General features: G+C 40.8%; 1 protein-coding gene across 2 annotated transcripts; it reads right to left on the bottom strand.

The window, feature by feature from the left end:
• Positions 1 to 8,391: 8,391 nt before the first annotated feature.
• On the bottom strand, positions 8,392 to 22,515 carry ZNF317 (zinc finger protein 317). 2 transcript variants are annotated; one of them, XM_061422037.1, is made up of 7 exons: positions 22,313 to 22,515; positions 14,585 to 14,704; positions 13,823 to 13,965; positions 13,267 to 13,393; positions 12,718 to 12,813; positions 12,150 to 12,232; positions 8,392 to 11,644 (listed from the first exon to the last, which is right to left on the bottom strand). In XM_061422037.1, exons 2-7 carry the CDS (start codon positions 14,682 to 14,684, stop codon positions 10,325 to 10,327), a joined length of 1,869 nt encoding a protein of 622 aa, XP_061278021.1. In that variant the 5' UTR covers positions 14,685 to 14,704; positions 22,313 to 22,515; the 3' UTR covers positions 8,392 to 10,324. The 2 variants fall into 2 exon arrangements, with proteins under 2 accessions (XP_061278021.1, XP_061278022.1); XM_061422038.1 differs by lacking the exon at positions 14,585 to 14,704.
• Between the last annotated feature and the right edge of the window lie 2,902 nt (positions 22,516 to 25,417).

Here is a 25,417-nt window from a genome sequence, read left to right as displayed (position 1 = left end):
TCCAGGAGTTGGTGATGGACAGGGAGGCCTGGCATGCTGCGATTCACGGGGTCACAGAGTCGGACACGACTGAGCAACTGAACTGAACTCAACTGAACTGAGACCCTGGTTTTCCAAAGGCCCCAAGTAGAACGGACCTAAGATACAAGCCTCTTCTTACAGGAAGAATGGGGCCTTAGGTCTGGTACAGAAGTATTAATGGACATTTGTTGAACTGATGAACAAATTTTAGTTCCAGAGGACATGAACCTTTTCTGTTCATTGGTTGCCTGGGAAATGATGGGGAAGCATTAAAAGGGACATGAGGAAATATTTGGGGGCATCACCATCTTGACTCTGTGATGGTTTCACAAGTGTATATATAGGTCAAAACTTATCTCAGTATATATTTTAAGAATGTGCAGCTTTATACATGTCAATTTTTTAAAGACTTATTTTGGGTGCGCTGGGTCTTCATTGCTCCATGAGGGCTTTCTCTAGTTGCAGAAAGCAGGAGCTACTCTTCATTGTGATGCATGGGCTTCTCATGCAGTGGCTTCTCTTTTTGCACAGCACAGGCTCCAGAATGCATGCTCAGTAGTTGTGGTGCATGGGCTTAGTTGCCCAGCAGCATGTGGGATCTTCCCAAACCAGGGATCGAACCCATGTCCCCTGCATTGCAAGGTGGATTCTTAGCCACTCAACCACCAGGAAAGCCCCTTCCTTATATGTTAATTACATCTATATAAAGTTATCCTCTCTCATTTGAAATCCTTGCACTATAACACTGGGCTTGTGGTGACCGCAAAAAAAGGTACCATTTCTTCCCTTTCCTGTACCCACTTCCCTTCTTTGTAGCTCTGAAGATTCTTCCACCCTGGGCTCACCCACGTGACCAGCACTGGGCAATGGGGTGCAGGCAAACATGACACATACAGGCACTTGAAAAGCACCTGCACAGTGGAGCTTGTGCTCTTCTAGAACCCTCCAGCATCATATGTACAAAGCCCCACCTCACAAGAGCCATCTAGACTGTTGGAGGATGAGACCAGAATGAGGAGCAAGGAACCCCCAAGCCAAACAAGCAGTCGACTACAAGCACCTTAGTAAGCCCAGCTAAGCACAGTCCCAACGGTCAACCAACAGACCTGTAAACAAGTGGTGGTTGTTTTACACCACTGTGTTTCAGGTAGTTTATTATGCAGCAACTATGAACAGGCTCCCTTCAATTCCATTCTACCAAAAAGCATGCACAGGCTACTTTTCTAAACTGAATCTCACCAAATGTCAACATATTTCTATCAACCTCAATTAACATCGAAACTGAGATTCATAAAGTCCTGATGTATGTGTGTGTGTGTTATATAATGTCCCATGTTACCCCTCTAGTTTTATCTTCTACTTCCAAGACTGTCCTTTTTTACATGTCAGAGAATGTGATGCATGATTTTCTTTGCTTTTGCACTCATGATTGACATGCTTACTCAAATCTGATCCTGAAAACTATAAGTAAGCCTTCTAAGCTTAGCTTGTGTCATCTCTTCAATACAGCTCTCTTTGAACTCCAAAAGTTCAACATACCTCCTCGGGTCCTTGTTAATGGATTAACAGGCCATATTAGCCATCTTATTTATTGTTTACACGGTTCCAAATAGGAAAAGGAGTTCGTCAAGGCTGGATATTGTCATCCTGCTTATTTAACTTATATGCAGAGTACATCATGAGAAATGCTGGACTGGAAGAAATACAAGCTGGAATCAAGATTGCCGGGAGAAATATCAATAACCTCAGATATGCAGATGACACCACCCTTATGGCACAAAGTGAAGAGGAACTCAAAAGCCTCTTGATGAAAGTGAAAGTGGAGAGTGAAATAGTTGGCTTAAAGCTCAACATTCAGAAAACGAAGATCATGGCATCCGGTCCCATCACTTCATGGGAAATAGATGGGGAAACAGTGGAAACAGTGTCAGACTTTATTTTTCTGGGCTCCAAAATCACTACAGATGGTGACTGCAGCCATGAAATTAAAAGACACTTACTCCTTGGAAGGAAAGTTATGATCAACCTAGATAGCATATTCAAAAGCAGAGACATTACTTTGCCAACAAATGTCCACCTAGTCAAGGCTATGGTTTTTCCAGTGGTCATGTATGGATGTGAGAGTTGGACTGTGAAGAAGGCTGAGCGCCGAAGAATTGATGCTTTTGAACTGTGGTGTTGGAAAAGACTCTTGAGAGTCCCTTGGACTGCAAGGAGATCCAACCAGTCCATTCTAAAGGAGATCAGCCCTGGGATTTCTTTGGAAGGAATGATGCTAAAGCTGAAACTCCAGTACTTTAGCCTCCTCATGGGAACAGTTGACTCATTGGAAAAGAGTCTGATGCTGGGAAGGATTGGGGGCAAGGAGAAGGGGACGACAGAGGATGAGATGGCTGGATGGCATCACTGACTCGATGGACGTGAGTCTGAGTGAACTCTGGGAGTTGGTGATGGACAGGGAGGCCTGGCATGCCACGATTCATGGGGTCGCAAAGAGTGGGACACAACTGAGAGACTGATCTGATCTGATCTCTCCTCTTAGATCTTTACTCCTTTAGGGACAGCATCATGTCTTTCTTCCCAAAGCCTAATCCAGTATAAGGCCCTTAATCAATATTCACTGGTTCTTTAGAGAGGAAAAAATTCAGAGTGGGTTGGAGTTACCCAGACATTACACAAGATAGAGCTGGTTTTTGTAGGAGAAGTCCCAAGAACTCAGGCCATAATGAGACATGAAGACTGAGTAAGAATATAATTAGAAGTCCCCTCCAGAGAGACTGTGTAAGGTAGCAGGTCTGTCCCAAGAACTGGCAGAAAAGTGCAATGAGATGCAAGAGCTCTGGGGCACTTAGTTGCAGGTGGGAATTCAGTTTCCTTCTGTCCTGTTAACTGACATGATGTTGGAACTGGGCTGATGGAGTAGCTGTGTTGGATTCCCAGGGCTCCTAATTAAAGAAACAGTCTTACATTAGTCAATGCTGAGAAAAAGTACTCTTCTCCCCTTGGGCCTGGCCTCTAGGGTACATTTATTTTTTCCTCCAAATCTAGGCAAGAGCTTGTCAGTAATTGCTATTCCTTCACTAGTGAGCTGAGGAAAACTTTTGATCTGCAAAACACTCAGCACCTTCACTCATCGATGCACAATTACTGACACCAAGCACCCAAAGACCTGCATGGAGCACTGCAAGTAGAAAGGATGCAGGAAAGGAGAAATGACCATCGAATGTGATGGTCATTTGTGATGACCATTGAATCAAAAAATATTTTTAAATCATATGACCACTTTACTGACCTCTATGCTAGATGAAATGAGCTATTCCCCAAAAATACAGATTACCAATGCTGACTCCATTCAGGTTAGAAAATTTAACACAGACTAACTTCCATAAAAGAAATAAACTTCCTAAGAAAATATACCACTAAAAAACAATTCACCCAGATGGTTCATAGGGAATTCTACCAAATTTTCCAAAAACCACATAGTCCTAATGCTGTACAAACTATTCCAGAGTACTGAAAAAGAGGAAAAAATTTCTAAGTCCTCTCATGAAGCAGCCATAATACTAAAACCCAAACCAGAAAGACAGTTCTAAGAAACCATGTATCAATTACTCATGAATACCAATGCAAAATTCTCAACAAAATACTAGCAAACAATCCAACAACACATTAAGAAAATAATATACCATGGCCAATGAAATTCATTCTCGGGACACAAAATTTATTGAGTGTTGAAAATTTATTAATATATTAATAAATCAGAGGAAGAGAATCACAATCCTCCTCACAGATGTTCAGAAAAACTGACAAAATACAGTACACATCTATGATAAAATATTTAAGAACATAGAATACCTTCTCAAAATAATAAAATATTGATCCTTGAAAAACATGAGTTTGAATTGCAGGAGTCCACTTACATATGGATTTTTTTTCAAAAAAATACGTATTACAGTACCACACAATCTGAAACTGAATCCTTGGATGTGGAATCATGGATATGGAGGACCAAAAAAGTTATACACGGATTTTTTACTATGTGGAGTGTCAGTGTTCCTAACCCCCATGTTGTTCAAGGGTCAATTGTATACTTCATTCTAAAAGACATTTATCTTAATCAATGGAAAAACAGGGTATTACCCCTAGAACAATACAAAAATGCCCTCTATTATCATACTAGAGGTATTAGCCAATGCAACCACACAGGCAAAAAAAATGAGAGGCTTAAGAACTGACAAACAGGGACTTCCCTGATGGTCCAGTGGGCAAGCCTCCATGTTTCCAATGCAGGGGGCCTGGGTTTGATCCTTGGCTGGGGAACTAGATCTCATATGCATGCTGTAACCAAGAGTCTGCATGCTGAAACTAAGAGTTCAAAACCACAACTAAGAGCGCACAGCAAAAATAAATAAGTATTTTTTAAAAGACTGATAAACAAGCAAAGCTCACTCAATCTGTAGATGATACAGTAGTATGCCTGGAATATCCCAGAAAATAAATAATAAAATGAACTCAAAAAAATGAAAGAATTCAGTGAAGCAGCAAATTATAAAATCAAGATACAGTATTAGTAGCTCTCACATACAAAAGCTGTGAAGACATAATGGTTGAGAAATTTTAATTAACAATCTAAGATTAAATACTTAAGGCAAACCTAATGAGACTAGAATACTTGTAAAAGAAAATTTTTAAACATTCCTGAAAAACACTAAAGTAGACTTGAACAAATGGGAAAACATCCCTTGTTCTTGGATAAGACAACTTAACATTATAGAGATATTAATTCCCGACCAAGTTAACTTAAAAATTCAAGGCAATGCCAATAAAAATACCAACAAGCTAGTATTATGGAGATGGACAAGTTAACAGATAAGTACACATAACCTCCCCCAAACACACACACACAATACCTAGGAAAAGACTGAAAAAGACAAACCATGAGGAGAAACTAGTCCATCCAGATACCAAGACTTATTATAAAGCTTCTTTTTTATAATTTAAACACTGTGGCATGGTGTGTGAACAAACAGAACAGTAGAATAGAATTAAGCCTAAATTTAGACCCAACGCCTATGGAATTCAGTATACGACAAAGGTGGAAAATTCCTGGGGTGAAGATGTACTTTTAAAATCAATGATGTTGGGTTAATAAGGAAAAAATAAAACAATCCTACTTTATACTCTAACACAAAAAATCAGTTCCAAGATACAGATCTAAATGTATACACAAAAACAATAAAACTTACAGAAAAAAATGTGGAATATCTTCTTGCCCTCAGGGTAGGTAAACGTTTCTTACACAAGAGGAGGATGCCATAAAGATTAGATGACATTAAAATTAAGAACTTATTTCATCAAAAGATAACAATTAAAACACTGAAGAGACAAGTCAGAATGGGGAAAACTACTTGCAAAACATCCAGCCATAAGGCCCACATCTGGAATATATAAATCAGTACCAAAAAGGCAGGCAAATTTGGTATCATCTGATCCAATTCCATAAAAGAGCCTGTTGGAAAACTGTCTACAAACACTTTGGAAAACTGGCATCATTTGTGAAATATGCATCGCATATGACCCAGTGATATTAGTCCAGGATATAAACCCAACAGAAACTCACGCATTTATGCACTATCAGAAATATTAAAATATGCTCATAGCAGCATTATTTACAATAGCCTCAAACTGAGAAGTCAAATGTCCACCAACACAAACTGCTTAAATAAACTGGAATATTCAAACAATGGAACACAATAAAATGTACTACTATCTAGAGGAACTCAAAACAATATGGATCAATTTCACAAAAATTTTGAGTAAATTAAGATAGATACTAAAGAACGTATACTGTTTGGCTCCATTTGTATAGGGTCCAAAAATAAAAATCCAAGCCATGTTGTCAGAGCCAGAATACCGGTCACTCGTGGGGAGTTAGGCAAGGTTTGTTATTTGGCGAGAAGGAGTTATCAGGAATGCTAAAACATGTAAAACATTTTTCTTGCCTGCTTACACAGATGAGTTCATGTGACAATTTATGGGACATGAGTTAAGGCTTCCCTGGTGGCTCAATGGCAAAAAAGCCTGTCTACCAATGTAGGAGACATGGGCTTGATCACTGGTTTAGAAAGATGCCCCGGAGAAAAAATGGCAACCCACTCCAGTATTCTTGCCTGGGAAACTGAAATCCCATGGGCAGAAGAGCCAGGCGGTTTACAGTCCCTTGGGGTGCAAAGAAGTCGGATATGACTTAGCAAGTAAACAACAAAGTACGAGTTAAAACACTTTTCTGAAGTTCACCAATGCCTGTTTTAAATGATACCACACACAAAGCATTACACAGACACTTAGAAACACCTTTGGCATTAAGATAAACTGAACATGCACAGACCTTCAACCTAACAACTTCATACTCCTGGAATAACTCACCAACACTCCAGAAAGCGTGTTATACATTTTCTTAGAACAGCATTGTTCATAACCGGGGAAAGTGGAAACAGTCCAGGAACTGTACATCAGCTGTTGTTAAACAAATTCTGGGATGATAAGGAACCACTTATCCGAAGTGAAAATGAAACTACAGCCATATGCAATGTGACTCTCAAAATACCCTTGCTAGTTAGCCAAAAAGTTCATTTGGCTTTTTCCTGAGATCTTACAGAAAGACCCAAGTGAACTTTTCGGCCAACCCAATACTAATACTGTAATTTTATTTTCAAACTCTATAAACTTTTTATTTTGTATTGGGCTATAGGTGATTAACAACGTTGTGATAATTTTACATAAACAGTGAAGGGATTCAGCCATACATATACATGGATGCATTCTCCCCTGAACTCTCCTCCCATCCAAGCTGCCACATAACATTGAGCAGAGTTCCATGTGCTATACAGTAAGCCCTTGTTAGTTATCCATTTTAAATACAGCAACTGGACATCATTATACTTAACTTGAACTCAGCAATGAACTTCTAACAGATTTCTGTTTTGTATCCTATCCCTCTACTCAGCCAACCAACCCAGAAGCCAATATGATTCTTTAAAACAGAGATGGAATAGTTGTTACTTCTCTATACAGAACCCTCCATTGACCTTCTACAGAGAATAAAAGGCAAAGTCTTTCCAGTCGACCTACAAGATGCCTCCGTGAAAAGGATCCCAATCCAGCTCTGACCTTACTACCTTCTGTGACTCCTAAGCTTGCCAGATTTCAGCCACACTGGCCCTAGCAAGCAAAATTCTTTTTTCATGACCTCTGAACTGCCTCGGGTGCTCTTGAGCACATTAGAACGTGGCACACACTTGCAGGGAATTTACGTCTCTGCTCTATAATGTCCCCTTAAGCAACAGGTTTTCCCTATCCATAAAATAGATTCAATGAACCCCCACATCCCTGTCATCATCACCGTGCTTAAATTTGGGGGCACTGAACTGACTGCCGATATACCACATATTTATTCATTTGTTTATCACGTGCCTTCATCCCATGTAGAATGTGATCACCATAAAGGCAAAAATCCTGATTCATCGCTACAGACTCAGGGCACAGAACAGGGCCTGACATAAGAATGAACTTGAAACACGGGCACAGGGACCTCCCTGGTGGTCCAGTGGGTAAGACTTGTGTTCCCAAAGCAGGGGGCCCAGGTTCCATCCCTGGAACTAGAGTCCACATGATGCAACTAAAGATCCTGTATGCCCAACTAAGACCTGGCACAGCCAGATAAATAAATATTTAAAACAAATAAACAACAAAAAAGGCATTACAACTTGTTAATGAGCTGACTTAAAACAAGTAACATTAAACTTCCTTGCCTCAGATTGCCCATATGCAAAAGGGTGTTATTGGCAGTACCTATTTCTCAGGGCTTTTGCGAAAACCAATACACTTACTTCAACACAAGTCAAGAAATAATACTTAAGCACATCAGAGACATGAAATACAATTTTATAAAAACAGGGGTACAGGATTTTTGTTATTTAGTCACTAAGTCATGTCTGACTCTTTTGCAATCCCATGGACTGTAGTCTGCCAGGCTCCTCTGTCCATAAGATTTCCCAGGCAAGAATAACGAAGTGGGTTGCCACTTAATTCTTCACGGGATCTTCCCAACCCAGGGATGGAACCCAGGTCTCCTGCATTGCAGGTGGATTCTTTACCACTAAGCCACCGGGGATGCCCTTAAGGATTTTTAAAAACCCAAATCCAACAATTATAAGCAGATTATACCAACATGTATAGCAGCAGCTACCCAACCCCACTAATGACTTGATGCATGGGTTACAGACAACATCCAATCTGGTACAGAAGAACATTCCCACCACCAATAAAACAATTATTAAACAGATTAAACAATGAAATATCCAAAGCAGCTTAAACCAATAACCAGTTTTATTTTTTCTCATGTAATAGTAAGTATGGAAATAACAAATCCAGGGCTAGTGCAGACACTCAAAGAGGCCACCAAGGAAGCCAAGATTATTGTGATTTTTCTGCAGTAAACTGCCCCACCCCTCTTGCTTAGCCTGTGGCTTGCATCCTCATGGTCATAAGATGGATCTTTAACACTAGGTACTGGATCTCTTCTCAAGGTGAGAAGTAAGGGAAATAAAGGGGGGGGGGGGGGGGCGGAGCACACGCAGAAAATGTAGAGAGGAATCCAGGTAAGACAGACCCTTTTTCAAGCGCTTTCTCCAGTCTGTATCATGGCATCTGCTTTTTTTGTCAATGGCCAGGCTGTGGACATGGACTCTACTAGTTGCAGGAAAACTTGGAAGAGATTTTCTAAAATAGCATACCTTACTAATCAGAACTTGGATCTTTCTGATATGAAAGAAAAAGATACTGAAGATGCAACTACAAGTTTAGGTTACCTGTGGCTGGACAGGAGGCCAAAAACATTTCAAAGGACCAATTTGATGATGACATCCTGCTCTGATCACAACTTATTTGAATTAGATATTTGTAACAAACAGGTACTAAAAATACCCACAAGTTACACAGCACATGACACTATTCTAAACAAACAAACAAAAAACCCACTGTTTAAAATAAGTTGTCCAAAAGGAAATAAACACATATCACAAATGAAATTATAGTAGAATTACTATGTACAAACCTTCTGTGATGAGGCATGAGGGTTATTTGCAAGAGCATAACATTAAAATTAAAGACTGAAAAATTAATGAGCTGGGGTCCATTTTCGTGATAGAAGACTGACTGATAAGTGCAATTCCACATGTACTGAGAAATCCTAATGGGGAAAGAATTCTGATACACACACGAGAAGGCTGTGGATGAAACTCCACAGAGGGATTGTCTGCAGTGTGGGTTCTCATGTGATTCCTAAAACAATTACACTGAGTATAGTTTTGAAGCTGTAAATAGGAATTTCTCATAATGTGAGTACCCACGTGTTTCACAAAAATATGAGGAATTGTTGGTTAAAATTTCTCAACCTTAGCAGTACTGACATTCTGGGGCACATACTTTCTCCCTCTTGAGGAAAGCCCCTGTGCATTGTAGGATATTTAGCAGCATCCTTGGTGTCTTCCAAAACATGCCAATGGCAACCCCCCCTCCACTTTTAAAGACCAACTACGTCTCTAGATTTGCCAAATGTCCCCCAGGGAGCAAAATTATCCCCACTGCTGTAGATAAAGAATTGGCTTTTTTTTTTTTTTTTTTCTGTAAAGGGCCAGAGAGATGAGTATTTTAGGCTTTGTGGGCCAAAAGTGGTCTCCATCACATATTTTTCTTCTTTAAAAACACCACCACTATTCTAAACTTGCCAGCTGCATTAAAACAGACAGCTGGCTATAGCTTGCCAACCTGTTACTGGCTTCCCCGTGGTCCTTATTTCATAGATTTTCCTCTTTAGTGTGATTTCTCTCATAAAGGATACAATCAGACCAGGAAAGGTTTGTCCAGTCATGGAATTTACAGAGATCCTCCAGGATGAGCTTGTTCTTGTGCCCAGAGGTACAAGATGGTACTAAAGTCATTCTGACATTAAATACCAGGTTAGGGGTTCCCTCTCCAAGTTCTCCTGTTTGTTGAGAGCTACATGTACACTGACGGCTTCCTCACACCTCAGATATACGTTTTCTCAACCACCTTGAGTTCTCATAGTTCCAATGTGACATGGAAAAATCCAAGTCTTTCCATAGTTTTTATACAAACTGGATTTCTCCCAAGTTAACAATTTATACCCAGTGAGATGAGTTCCTCAAAGCTTCCTGCCTTTCTGACACCTGTCAGGTTCCCTGCCAATCTGAGTTCTCATGTTTTCTTTAAAAAAGATGTGTCATTGGAGTCTTTTCCACACCGATGACACAAAGAGCTTCTCACCCCGGTGAGTTTTCACGTGGCTCCTGAGGGACGAATGGTCACTGAAGGCTTTCCCGCAGGCCAGGCACTCATAGGGCTTCTCCCCAGTGTGTATCCTTCTGTGCACATTGAGGTTCGAACCGATGCTGAAGGCCTTCCCACAGTGGTCGCACTCGTAGGGCTTCTCTCCTGTGTGACTTCTCATGTGTGTCTTGAGGGTCGACTGGTTTCTGAAGGCTTTCCCACACTGTCTGCATTCAACACGCTTCTTCACGAGATGAATGCTCATGTGCCTCCTCCGGGATAAATAGTCTCCAAAGACCTTCCCGCAGGCAGCACACTCATAGCGTCTCTCTTGGGTGTGGATCTTCCTATGCGCAGTTAGGTTGGAGCTCGCACTGAAGGCTTTCCCGCAGAGGTCACACCCATATGGCTTCTCTCCAGTATGGGAATTCATGTGCGTCTTGAGGATGGACTGGTTCCTGAATGCCTTCCCACACTGTCTGCACTCAACAGGCTTCTTTACAATATGAATTCTCATGTGTTTCCTCCGGGACAGGAGGTCCCCAAAAGATTTCCCACACTCTTTACACTCGTAGGTTTTCTCCACTGTGTGGTTCTTCTTGTGCAAGTTAAAGTTTGACTTCCACCGGAAGGCTTTTCCACATTGCGTGCACTCATAGGGCTTCTCCCCAGTGTGATTCCTGACATGCTCTTTGAGGTGGGAGGGGTGCTGGAAAGCCTTGCCACAATCATGACACTCGTAGGGTCTCTCCCCAGTGTGTGTTCTCCTGTGGGCAATGAGGTGGCAGCTCCGGCCATAAGCCTTCCCACACTCGTCACACTTGTACGGCCGCTCCCCAGTGTGGACTCTCATGTGTATCTTCAGGGAGGAGAGGGTGCGGAAGGCATTCCCACACTGAGTGCAGTCGAAGGGCTTCTCTGTGAGATGAGTTCTTGAGTGACTCCTGAGGGCTGAGGGGTCATTAAAAGCCTTCCCACAGGCATTGCACTCATAGGGCTTCTCCCCAGTATGTATTCTCCTGTGCCGTGTGAGGGAAGCACTTGTGGTGAAGGCTTTCTGGCACTGATGACATTCATGCATCTTCCTCCCATTGTAAATGCTCACATGTTGGGTTACATGGGACCTGTTCCTGAAAGTCACCCCGCAGTCCCGGTGGTGGTACGCTCTCTTGCCAGTGTGCCTTCCCATCTGCTGAGTGAGATGAGCGCCTATGCTGAAGACGTCAAACAGGTTAGTGTACTCCGCAGACTCCTCTCCAAGCTGACTGTTTTCCTGTTGATGGAAAGGGAGCACTAAGGCATTCAGGAAATGACTAAGGCATTTCCCATGTTTGTTACATTCCTAAGACTATCCCCACATAAACTGATATAAGTAGAAGCATACTGTAATTACTAATGATGTCACAATCTGCAAAGCAGAAGTTTTGCTCCTGCCCTGTATGGACTCCATCAAAAAAGGAAATAAATGAATGCCATGAATGTAACTTTCACAAAGCTTCTTGCATATATACTTTGTTAACTGTTTAAAACTAAATTAAGCCAACACTCAACATCTGAGATGTAGTTATAGAAATAATTACTCAATAGGACTTTAAGAAAAGTCTGGGGCCAAATTCAGGGTTTTCCCCAAACTGTAATACTATCTCTATCACTGTTTGCTCTTCAGGGTGGCTGAGGGGTGTAGGGGACCTGCCTGGTTTTGAGAAGCTTTTCTAACTCAGGCTGACCCTGTCCTCTCCCAATATGGAAGAGTCAGAATTATTCCAAGGAAATCTTACCACTGTCACATCATTAGATGTTTCCTTCCCAAAAATATCTTCCATAAGAATTGACCATTTGGTTTTAGATGGCGTTGCCCAATCTGAAACAAATTGGGAAAATATCAACCTGCTGGTGAAGGAAAATGGTGGGATGACGGTGACAAAAACAGAGGTGGCTTTCTTTGCAGATACAAACCATAAAGAAGAGAAGGGAATGTGAGAGGGGAGAACACACATAAGTAAAAAGGACTGAGAAATCTGGACATGTGAGACATTTGGCAATGAAGGGGGTAGAAATGTAAGTTGACTCACTAAGAATTAACTCTTCAAATACTGACATTGATAATGATATTAAGAGTATGACCAGGAATGTTGAATAGGAAAGAATGGGACAAAGAGCCCACATGGCCACCTCAAATTTAAAGATGAAGGGACACGGAAACCAAAAGACTTTTAAGAGGATGGAGGTGTAGTGAAAGAGAAAGCGCATTTTCAACCTGGGTGAGGTTTCCCAATGAAACTCCATTCATCCCCATTGCTGGCAAGGGCAGATTCTCGGCAGCACTTCTGTCTGCCTGGTGCTTACCGGGACAAGGGCCTCGGTGAAGTTCCCGATCCTCTGTCCTCAGCTCCTCTTCTTGCTCCAAGTGGGAGATGAGGCTGGGTTTGCCCACCTGGCACCCTACTCACAGGGAAAGACATATGTTGAGGGCAGATCGTGCAGAGGACCACCCCTTCCAATAGTCTGGGGTCAGTGTTTTGGTCTTCAGTGTTCTGAGGATGGACAAGTCTGACTTAGGAGCAGCAAAACGGCGGTGCCACATTTCTAAGGAACACAGTGAAAGGCTTTCATAAAACACAAAATCCCAAATATTCCCACACATTTTGCCCTTCAAAAGAATGAGGATTTCTTAACTCAGAAAACTATGCCCAAGCTCAGACACACATAACCTCCAAGGTCAATGCAGTGGACAGATCTCAATATCCAAAGGGAGATACCACTAGGGCAGGGACCAGGTCAACTTGTTCATAACTGTATTCTAAATCCCCACACAGTTCCTGAGCCACAGCAAGCTCTTGTAACAAGGACATTTGATTCATGAATGAACAAATGAAGAAATGACACCAGCCTTACCCACTGAAGCAAGGTTGCTGTAGTTCTCCAGCATCACATCTTTGTATAGTTTTCTCTGAGTAGAGTCCAGCAAGGGCCACTCCTTCTCAGTGAAGTCCACAGCAACATCCTGGAAAGTCACTGATTCCTGAAACACCACACACATTTGGGGTCAGTGAGAACCCAGCCAGTGAGAACTCATCCAGATGGCTGAGGACAAAGACTACGTGTGAGAGACTCTAAACACAGGATTTTCAATACAGGGCTCTGAGGTCTAAACATTTATTTTAGAAGACAGTCCTTAGATGTCTTCTCTTCCTTGTAAGATAATTTCATCCTATCTCATTGCTTCAAATCCAACTCTGACATGGGATCAAACCTCCTTTCACTTCCAGCCTGGCCTGAGAGCTTTGAGCTGTATGATGAAAAAACAACCTGTTACATGTCATTTTCCCTAACATCCCTGATACCAACCTCACAACCTTCTCTGGCTCTGCCTCTTGCACTCTAATCAGGCATCCATCAGCCTAGATGAGACCCTCCCCCACCTTCAGGGGTCTTAAAGAGCTTGGTATACCTGGGATGGTTCAACACTGGTTGATGTATGAGGCTCCAGGCCATTGCATGCAAACAGGTCCACATCCTGGGGACAGGAATGGTCTTTTGAAGAAAGAGGAACTTCTGACTCATGGATATAGGCAGGCTCCTGACTGGGCACAGCTAGAGAAGAGAGAACCCATGAGGATTAAAGCCCACCTGACACTCGCAAATCAGGAAATGATCCCATACTAATTATGTGTGTAGGCAGTGCACATGCCCCAATCACAATCACACACACACACATACACAAGTTGTGTGACAAGCCAGAGCAACCCTGCTCCACTCAAGGATAGGAAAAAGAGTGGTGGGCCTACATAGCCATAAAGAAAATGACACACATCCTCAAAAAATAAAAAAGAAACTAATATACGTTCTCAAAAAAAAAAGAAAATTATATACATTCTCAATTTATGAGTGAAGAAACGAAAGCTCTAAGAGATGGAGCTATTACTTTGCTCAGATTTGTCAAAATAATAAATGGGTTATCAATTACCTGTAGCCTTCTTAACTCACCAACTACAAACACTCCCTGCCTCACCCAAACTCACAAAGACCCTGAATCAGACATAGTTGCCAGGGGAGCTCTCAGGACTTTGCCCCACCCACTTCAGTTCACACATCCTCTACCATTTTTGACCTGGCAGCCCTCCCACCAGCTATGCACATCCTTGCCCTCAGTGAGGTGGCAGGAGCCACAGAAGCTTGATTTCTGAGGGCATTCGACACCCAAAGAATTTACCACATGTGGGAGCCAGGCCGAGAGCTGCCATCTTGCGAGAATGACAGTAAATCTGCCTGAAGAACAGGGCCTTGGACCAGGAAGCTACTTTCTCTCTCATGGGTCTCCTGGAGCGGACATCTGTAGGAAATGAGAGAAAGACTACTAGGTGTAGCCAAAGGTTTTCTGTCTCTCCCACTCACATGACAATTCTGACTTTTGTTTTTCAGCATTTCCTCTTTTGGGCAGCAAGTTCTGTCACATCCTGGGCCTTAACCTTGCTTAGGTAAAACCTCCAGGCAACATGGTGGAGGTCCTGGACCCACCTCAACTAAGACTCAGAGTCAGTCTCTCAAGTAATGTGTCACCAATTGTTATTCAGTCGCTAAGCCATGTCCAACTCTTTGCGACTCCATGGACCATAGCCCACCAGGCTCCTCTGTCTATGAAATTTCCCAGGCAAGAATACTGGAGTGGTTGCTATTTCCTACTCCAGGGGACTGTCCCAACCCAGGGATCAAACCTGCATCTCCTGCTTGGCAAGCAGATTCTTTACCACTGAGCCACATGAGAAGTCCATGTTACCAATTACAATTATACTAAACTCTGTCACTCACTAAACACTTAAGCTCCAGATTTATTCAAGGCTCATCCTGGCTTATGATGGTTCAAGTAACCATGAGGAGGATCCGTCTAGGACCATGTGTTCTGATCTCCAATGCCTTTTGGCCCCATACTCTATGTCAACATACACAACTGTGAGCTACAGCTCAGGGCTTTTCATCACTAGAATCAGGTTCACCTCACTAACAATGATTCAAAAATTTGCTCTCTGGACAACATCTCCTATGCAATGTACACCGTTAGACAAGAAGTGCCAGGAAGACAAAGATTTTTCACGTCTTTGTTTTGTTCACTGCTGCAGTGTCTTTTCCATGTGGCTCAGTGGGTAAAAGAACCCACCTGCCAATGCAGGAGACATAAGAGATGCAGATTCAATCCCTGAGTCAGGAAGATCCCCTGGAGAAGAAAATGGCAACCCGCTCTCCAGTATTTTGTCTGGAAAATCCAATGGACAGAGGAGCCTGGCGGGCTACAGTCTATGGGGTCACAAAGAGTTGGACGTGACTAAGCAACTGAGTACACAGTGTCTGGAACAGCACCTCAAATAATAAACAGGTTTAAAGTGAGTGAAAGAATGAATGGTGACAAATAAGCTGATCCACGTTTCTCTCCATATTGAGATGACATCCCTGGGCCTTGGGAAGATCACAAGGGATGGAACTTGGAGGGGAGGGGGATCCTGTTCAGATCCTATGAGATATATGTTGACACAGCCATGTGGCTTAGGCACGCCTTGGCCCTCACTGTTCACATCTGCAATATGGGGCAAGGTACACAAGTGGTTAAAGCCTGGATGGAGAATGCACTCACATCAATTTCAAATCTGTGGGATATTTTCAAAGTCTCATGGTAATGTAAACTATAGACCAGAGCAAGGTTCTGGAGTATTTCTCATCTGAGCAATTATACCACTTGTTGAGCTAGAATTGGTGACCCTGGATACAGATCTCAGCATCACACGAGCACAGAGTTAAAGCCATCATGTATTCTGCATGCTCACACGCATTTCTACCTCACCCTAATCTTACCACTGCTCCTCACAATTACAAAAGACCTGCCTTCATCGTTTTTGAGTCCAAAACACATTCTATCCTTCACAATTGTTCTATTATGATTTCTCCTTTTGTGGCCATAATTCCTCCAATATTTGATTTAAAATCTCCATATTCAATTTTGTAATACAACCCAGAGATATTCAGAATTTGCAGGTGGAACTACTACAGAGAGAATAATCTTTCCGTTACTTTTATTGAGTGGTATTTCTGCCCCTGATAGAATTGCTTCTACCAGTCATTCCTGTAGGCCCAAAGAAACAATAGTTTTGAGAATACTGCAAGCCATTTTTTTTTACTCCAGAAATGTGTTACACTCATAAATTAACATCTCTATACTTCACTATCTGTAAGCTTTCAACTAATCAGATGAAATGTCCCAGGGGATAAAAGGACAGATTAATACTTCTGTTTCCAACAGGCAATCTACATATACTGGTTAAATCTTCCATTCAAAACTATTTTAAGTGCAATTCAAAATAAACACAGGTATTTTTTAAAATCATTCACACACTGGTAATAAATATGCAGAAATTTTAAAATGTGTAATTTCTAAAAGGACAATTACAATTGTTAAAATAAAGGCAAAATATTGAAATAAAGAGTTTCATCAGATTACACAGTCCCCCTCTTAAAAAAAAAAAAAACACCATTTTCCAGAGTCTTACACAAAGTGTGGTCCTCAAGCCAGCTGCATAAACATCACCTAGAGAACTTTAATAATTCTACTTCCCAGTTCATATCCAAGCCCAATTAAATGAGAGTTTTGAAGTAGACTGATGAATCTATTTTATTAATAACAAGCATTATAGGTGACTTTTACACAGGCTTAAATTTAAAAACCACTTCTAGAGAATAAACATGAGGGCACACAGATGAAGAGATGATAAGCATAAAGACCCATGGGAGACAGAGGAAAATGGCTGAACGGATTCTAAACAGAATTCTAAAAGGAGAAGGAAGGAGTCCAGGCAATTATTGCAAAACACAGTAGCTGTGAATTTCTCATTTCAAAAGACAAATATAAAGACAATGAAGATAAAAACAGATCACAGTTATATACAATTAAACTGAATCAGAGAACAAAAATGGCAAAAGAATATCTGAACAGCAGCCCGGGAGGAAAATCCTTTAAGGCAATGGTTCTTAAACTTCAAGTTGCATCTCAATCACCTGGAGAGCTTGTTAAAACTGGAAATGTATTTTAAAAAACTCACATTGCTAGGTCCTGCTGCTGCTGCTGCTAAGTCACTTCAGTCGTGTCCGACTCTGTGCGACCCCACAGACGGCAGCCCGCCAGCCTGGGATTCTCCAGGCAAGAACACTGGAGTGGGTTGCCATGTCCTTCTCCAAAGCATGAAAGTAAAAAGTGAAAGTGAAGTCGCTCAGTCATGTCTGATTCTTTGCGACCCCATGGACTGCAGCATACCAGGTTCCTCCATCCATGGGATTTTCCAGGCAAGAGTACTGAAGTGGGGTGCCATCGCCTTCTCCATTGCTAGGCCCTAGCCCCAGTTTTTGACTCCGAAGATATGGGGTGTGAAATGCAAGAATATGCATTTATAACAAATTCCTGGTGATGATGATGCTGTTGGTCTGAAGAACACACTTTAAGAATCACTGCTTTAAAAAAGTAAAACAATAGGCTGACACATGACTTCTGGCCAGCAATAATGGGAGCCAGAAGATAGTGGAACATCTTCATGGCTCTGGAATATACTTTAAAAATCAAAATGTCCATTAAGATGGCAAAATAACATCATATTTGAACTTGCCACTCACAGAAAAGAGAAATTCTAAAACAAATGTTTTAGGGAGAAAGGAAAATTCAAGGAAACAAAGACTGTTAAGAACTTACACCAAAGGGTCCAAGAACCAAAGAAAGAACACAACAAGGAAAATGTGTGGGTATAATGAAACTAAACATGACTATACACGATAATCTCTTTTGAGTTTAAAAAAAAGACAGAATTAGAATGCATGATCAGTGGCATGATCTGATGGTCCAGTGGCTAAAATTCTGCTCACAATGCAGGGGTACCAGGTTCAATCCCTGGTCAGGGAACTTGACCCTGCATGCCACAAAATAAAGATGAAGATTGAAGATCTTGTTTGCCACAACTAAGACCAGGTACAACCAAATAATTAAATAAATATTTTTTAAAAATAATAAAATAAAATGGATGATCACAAAACCGTGTAAACGAGGAGAGTGATAAGGTATCAAAAATCTAAATTTCATGAACAAACAAGGATAAGAATTCTCCAAGACAACTACTAAGATAATACACATAAATTCTATATATATACACACATATATATACACACATGATAAATTCAAAACATGCAGAGAAAAATGTGGAGTGAACAAAATTCTCAAATCAAAAGCTAGAGGGCAGGGAAAGAAAAATCTATAAAAAAGCTGACCAAATGCTTCAACTACAGTACAGAGATTCTCAAAATGGAGTAAAAACAATCCAGTTATATGGTGTTTGCAAGAACGTCTTAAAAATAAGGATATAGCAAAAATGGAAAGGTAAATTGGCTTTCCTTGTGGCTCAGCTGGTAAAGAATCTGCATACAATGCAGGTAGACCTGGGTTCAATCCCTGGGTTGGGAAGATCCCCTAGAGAAGAGAAAGGCTACCCACTCCAGTATTCTGGCCTGGAAAATTCCATGGACTGTATAGTCCATGGGGTCACAAAGAGTCGGACATGACTGAATGACTTTCGCTTCACATACAAGGTAAATACTTTTTTAAAAATCTGGTTTAAATATTTTAATACCAGAATGAATTAAAGCAAAAAGGCTAAGAGTAAAAACTGAGGAACTGCATAATGAAAAAAGGTATAACCCCTGAAAAAGATATATAATGTTTTAGCTATATACTATATATGTTTTAGCCTCAAAAATACAGGCGGAGGGTGGTAGGTCTCTAAGGAGAATGGACAAAGCCACTACCAGAGCTCTCAATAATACGTTCGAGCAGACAACTCAATAACTATATGCAGACTGCACAAGATGAAATCGTATTTCCTAACTATAAAATCCAACCACACATGGGGTACAATGTGTGTCTCAGAAAATGGCATCAAGCTGACTACAGTGTAAGTTAGCAAACAATAACCAAAAGATAACCAGAAAAAAAGTCACAGAAATTGAAACTAAAAGTCCTAAATAACTTTCATGTCAAAGAAGTTATAGAATTTGATAATACTTAGAACTGAAATACAATAGAATACTCACTTCAGTCCTTTACGATGTGCAGGTATCCAATGTAAGAAATTGTAAAGAAACATGCCAAGAAAGTAAAAGAAGAAAATTATGAAGAACACAAAGTTATGAAATAGAAAACATACATATTATAAAGTGGTTCAATCAAGCCAAAAGTTTTAAGAGAAAAACAGAATTGACACAATTCTGACAGGACTTATTTAAAATAAAGGAAAGAACATATAAATATGAGAATGAAAAACTGGTAACATTACATATGTATCAAGCATTAAAAACATAGTAAGAGATGACTTCATGGCAAACAGATGGGGAAACAATGGAAAGTGACAGACTTTATTTTTGGGGGGCTCCCAAATCACTGCAGATGATGACTGCAGCCATGAAATTAAAAGACACTTGCTCCTTGGAAGAAGAGCTACGACCAACCTAGACTGCATATTAAAAAGCAGAGACAAAGGTCTGTCTAGTCAAAGCTATGGTTTTTCCAGTAGTCATGTATGGATGTGAGAGTTGGACTATAAAGAAAGCTGAGCACCAAAGAATTGATGCTTTTGAACTGTGGTGTTGGAGAAAACTCTTGAGAGTCCCTTGGACTGCACGGAGATCCAAACAGGCCATCCTAAAGGAAATCAGTCCTGAATATTCATTGGAAGGACTGATGCTAAAGCTGAAACTCCAATCCTTTGGCCACCTGATGTGAAGAACCACTCACTGGAAAAGACCTTAATGCTGCAAAAGATTGAAGACAGGAGGAGAAGGGAACAACAGAGGATGAGATGGTGGGATGGCATCACTGACATGATGGACATGAATTTGAGTAGGCTCCGGGAGTTGGTGATGGACAGGGAAGCCTGGCATGCTGCAGTCCCTGGGGACACAAAGAGTCAGACACTACTGAGCGACTGAACTGAACTCAATTCAAGACCATATTTTAACAACTTTGATTATACAATTTAGCTTTAGATGAATGAATAAGTTCCTAAAGAAATTTTATTTACCACAATTAAATAGAGAACTTGGATGCCCTTTGACTTTTAGAGAACTGAAACAACAGCTTTAGAAAAAAAAAAATCTCCAGACCCCAGTGGTTTTTCCTGGTACGATTCCCTTGTAAAGAAAAAGTGATTCTACTCTTAGGTAAAATATTCCAGAGTTTAGAAATAAAGAGAGAACACTCCCACCCCATTTTATGAGGCTGGCATAAACCTGAAACAGAAAAGGAAAATTACAAACCAATTTCACTCAAATGTAGATTGGTTTAATTCTGTAATTGGTTTAATACTATTACCAGGTAAATAAGATAATCATATTTTTCACTTATTCATTTAAAGCACAAACAGAACTAGAACCTACAGATCAGGAATAGTTTGAGACGACTGAAGTACATCAACACATCAAAGTAGATGCTGGAAAAAAAAAATCATTTGGTAAGAGTGATTTTCATGACAAAAAACTCTTAGATTAGGAAAAAGGAGCTTCTTTTACCCAACACTATTTTTTAAAAAAAAAAAAGCTTTCAGCTAACACTCAAGTTAATTCCCCTTAAGGTCAGAAAGAAAACAGGACTGTCTCAAGTTGGCTTTTTGACCTCCATTCAATGCTACTGAAGTCCAGCAAAGAAAGTAAATAATAAAAATAAATGTGTGATACGAAAGAAAAACATAAATATACATCAGTACTTTCCAAGGAATAAAACTAACAAAATAACAAAAACCATTATATCTTTCTTGCTGATACTCATAAAACTTGACTGAAAAGCATTATAGAAGATGTAACCAGTTAACTGTAAAACTCAATGGCATAATAATGTCAATATTCTCAAAATTTATACACACGCACAGGTGTGTGTGTGTGTCTCTGTGTGTATGTATATGTGTGTGTGTGTGTATAACACAGTTTGCAAATAAAACCACAGTATATGGAGCTTTGTAGACTAAAATTTAAGTCACTATGTATCTAAAAAAGAATGGTAGGCGCATATCTCTGAAAATACTTGGATGCATGTAATTCATAGTAAGTAATTACCAAAATTAGGAAATACATTTTTAAGAAAACATATAAGCAGTAAAATCCAGGGAAAAAATCATGGAGAAGGAGGTGGATACAGTTCAGAAGAATACAGGTTTCTGAGTTTTCATAATCTTATTTTTCTTGTCCTAGTTTGAGGAATCACTTTCTTCTTCTTTTAATTTTGTGTGTTTTCATACTTTGGGTGGGGGGGACATATATGTCTTATATTCTAATTTTAAAAATTATTCGAAGGGAAAATAGAAAGCACCAAATAAAATGGCAAAACTCAATGCAAATATTAGTAATCACATTAAATATTAATGGACTAATTCTCAAGTTAAACAACAATGTCGAAGTGCATTTTTAAATCTAGTCATAGACTATTTTCACGACAGTCAACTAAAGTAAATAACAGAGAAATTTAAGTGTAAAAAAGCATTCAAGACAAATGTTAACTGAAAGAAAACCAGTGTGCTGCTATTAACATTAGACAAAAATGACCACAAAGCAAAAGGTAGGTAGTTTATCCTTGGGTCTCCAATTCCTGACTCACATATCCACCTCAATAACGTCCTGACCTCATCTGGAATGGACTTTTCTGTCCCCACCCCAAGATGTCAATTATTTTGGACCACATCACTGGTGCCTCACCCGGGTCCTAAACTTCGTCACCAGCACTTCATACCGCTTATCACAGTGTCTAAAACACACTTCTGCCTGGCTTCTCGGTCCCAGGTCCTGTCCCCTGTTAACTCCGCCGGCCTTCTGGGCCTCCCGGGTTCTCATGAAGGCCAAGAGTAAAGGGTTAAGTGAGGAAAGCAGGACTTACATCACCGACAGTAGAATCATGGGAAGCCAAGGTCACAGAAGCTGCGGCCGAAGGGATGACAAGTTCATACGGAAAGTCCGATCGGCCGCGGGGACCAAGAGCTTGTAAGAAGCTACGGTGGACCACTCCTCTTCCCATGTGTATAGCAGCACTCTCCTCCCAAGAGTAATGGCTTCCGCTTCACTTCCGCCTTCTAAGTGTCGCGGGACTTCAAAACTGGACGCGAACAAGGAAGCACAGAGCGGAAAGGATTCTGGGAAATGTAGTTTTGGAATTAAAGCGGGCCTGAGCGGGTTGCCTAGATGTGATCTCCGAACCAGGCACATTGTCTCCAACTTAATTGTTCAAGTCCCTCGGTAATCAGTTTTCAGGCCTTTTTTCGTCCTATGTCTATGTTAGCACTGAATCTTACCATTTTAAGTAAACAGTGCTTTTAATGGATACATTAAAATGCTGCAAATCAAACTCCTGACTCCATCTTACCGACATCAAATAATAGCAACCCCATCTTTCCGCATTTCCATTATAAACTTGACAACAGGCTGGACTCTTCTCCTTCCAACAGGGAATGCTCAGTTCTACCTTGACCATCAGCCATGAATCTTACTGCTTTGCAAGAAATATTTTTCCTCTTTCTGAGTCAAGAAAGGTCACAGCAGCTCTTGAAACCGAGCAGGATCCATCTTATCCTCTGTTGCCCTCTTCTCCTGCCTTTAGTCTTTCCCAGAATCAGGGTCTTTTCCAATGATGGTTCTTCCAATCAGGTGGCCAGAGTTATTGGAGCTTCAGCTTCAGCGTCAGTCCTTCCATTAGTGTTCACGGTTGATTTCCTTTAGGATTGATAGATTTTATCTTCTTGCTGTCCAAGGGACTCAAAAGAGTCTTCTCCAGCACCACAGTTTGAGAGCATCAATTCTTTGGCCCTCAGCACTCACATCTGTGCAGCTTCCATGATGGTTCAGAGGGCAAAGAATCTGCCTGCAATGCAGGAGACCCAGGTTCAATACCCCAGTCAGAAAGACACTCTGGGGAAGGAAATGGGAACCCACTCTGGAACTTGGCTGGAGAAGCACATGGACAGAGGAGTCTGGTGGGCTACAGTCCATGGGGTCACAGAGAGTCAGACAGGACTGAGGAACTAACACTTTCACTTCCATTTTCTCATATCCTTACGTGACTAGTGGAAAAACAAATTTGACTATACGGACCTTTGTTGACAAAGTGATGGCTCTACTTTTTAATATGCCCTCTAGGTTGTAGGCAAGAATCCCTTAGAAGAAATTGAGGAGAAACAAGAGTCCAAAATGCAGTACTTGGATGCAATCTCAAAAATGACTGAATGATATCTGTTCGTTTCCAAGGCAAACCATTTAATATCACAGTAATCCAAGTCTATGCCCCCAACCAGTAATACTGAAGAAGCTGAAATTGAATGATTCTATGAAGACCTACAAGATCTCCTAGAACTAACACCCAAAAGAGATGTCCTTTTCATTATATGGGACTGGGATGCAAAAGTAAGAAGTCAAGAAACACCTGGAGTAACAGGTAAATTTGGCCTTGGAGTACAGAATGAAACAGGGCAAAGGCTAATAGAGTTTTGCCAAGAGAATGCACTGGTCATAGCAAATACCCTCTTCCAACAACACAAGAGAAGACTCTACACATGGACATCACCAGATGGTCAATACTGATATCAGATTGAGTATATTCTTTGCAGTCAAAGATGGAGAAGCTCTATGCAGACAGCAAAAACAAGACCAGGAACTGACTGTGGTTCAGATCATGAACTCCTTATTACCAAATTCAGACTGACATTGAAGAGAGTGGGGAAAACCACTAGACCATGCAGGTACGACCTAAATCAAATCCTTTACAATTATACAGTGGAAATAAGAAACAGATTCAAGGGACTAGATCTGATAGACAGTTCAGTTCAGTCACTCAGTCGTGTCCAACTCTTTGTGACCCCATGGAATGCAGCACAGCAGGCCTTCCTGTCCATCACCAACACCCAGAGTTCACCCAAACTCATGTCCATTGAGTCGATGATGCCATCTAACCATCTCATCCTCTATCCACCTCTTTTCTTCCTGCCTTCAATCTTTCCCAACATCAGGGTCTTTTCAAATGAGTCAGCTCTTCACATCAGGTGGCCAAAATGTTGGAGACAGAGTACCTGATAAACTATGGATGGAGGTTCATAACATTGTACAGGAAACAGGGATCAAGACCATCCCCAAGAAAAAGAAATGCAAAAAAGCAAAATGGCTGTCTGAGGAGGCCTTACAAATAGCTGAAAAAAGAAGAGAAGTGAAAAACAAAGGATAAAAGGAAAGATATACCCATTTGAATGCAGAATTCCAAAGAATAGCAAGGAGAGATAAGAAAGCCTACCTCAGTGATCAATGCAAAGAAATAGAGGAAAACAATAGAATGGGAAAGACTAGAGATCTCTTCAAGAAAATTAGAGATACCAAGGGAACATTTCATGCAAAGATGGGCTCAATAAAGGACAGAAATGGTATGGACCTACCAGAAGCAGAAGATATTAAGAAGAGGTGGCAAGAATACACAGAAGAAATATATAAAAAAGATCTTCACAACCCAGATAGTCATGATGGTATGATCACTCACCTAGAACCAGACATTCTGGAGCATGAAGTCAAATGGGCCTTAGGAAGCATTACTAGGAACAAGGCGATGGAATTCCAATTGAACTATTTCAAATCCTGAAAGATGATGCTGTGAAAGTGCTTCACTCAATATGCCAGCAAATTTGGAAAACTCAGCAGTGGCCACAGGACTGGAAAAAGTCAGTTTTCATTCCAATCTCAAAGAAAAGCAATGCCAAAGAATGCTCAAACTACTGAACAATTGCACTCATCTCACACACTAGCAAAGTAATGCTCAAAATTCTCCAAGTCAGGCTTCACAGCACATGAACCATGAAATTCCAGATCTTCAAGCTGGATTTAGAAAAGGCAGAGGAACTAGAGATCAAATTGCCAACATCTGCTGGATCATCAAAAAAGCAAGAGAATTTTAAAAAAAGTCTATTTCACTGACTGCACCAAAGCCATTGACTGTGTGAATCACAACAAC

Source organism: Bos javanicus, chromosome 7, assembly GCF_032452875.1.
Source record: "Bos javanicus breed banteng chromosome 7, ARS-OSU_banteng_1.0, whole genome shotgun sequence".
Classification (NCBI taxonomy): domain Eukaryota; kingdom Metazoa; phylum Chordata; class Mammalia; order Artiodactyla; family Bovidae; genus Bos; species Bos javanicus.
The sequence above is the reverse complement of the archived record's forward strand: the minus strand, read 5'-3'. Positions and strand labels throughout refer to the sequence as shown.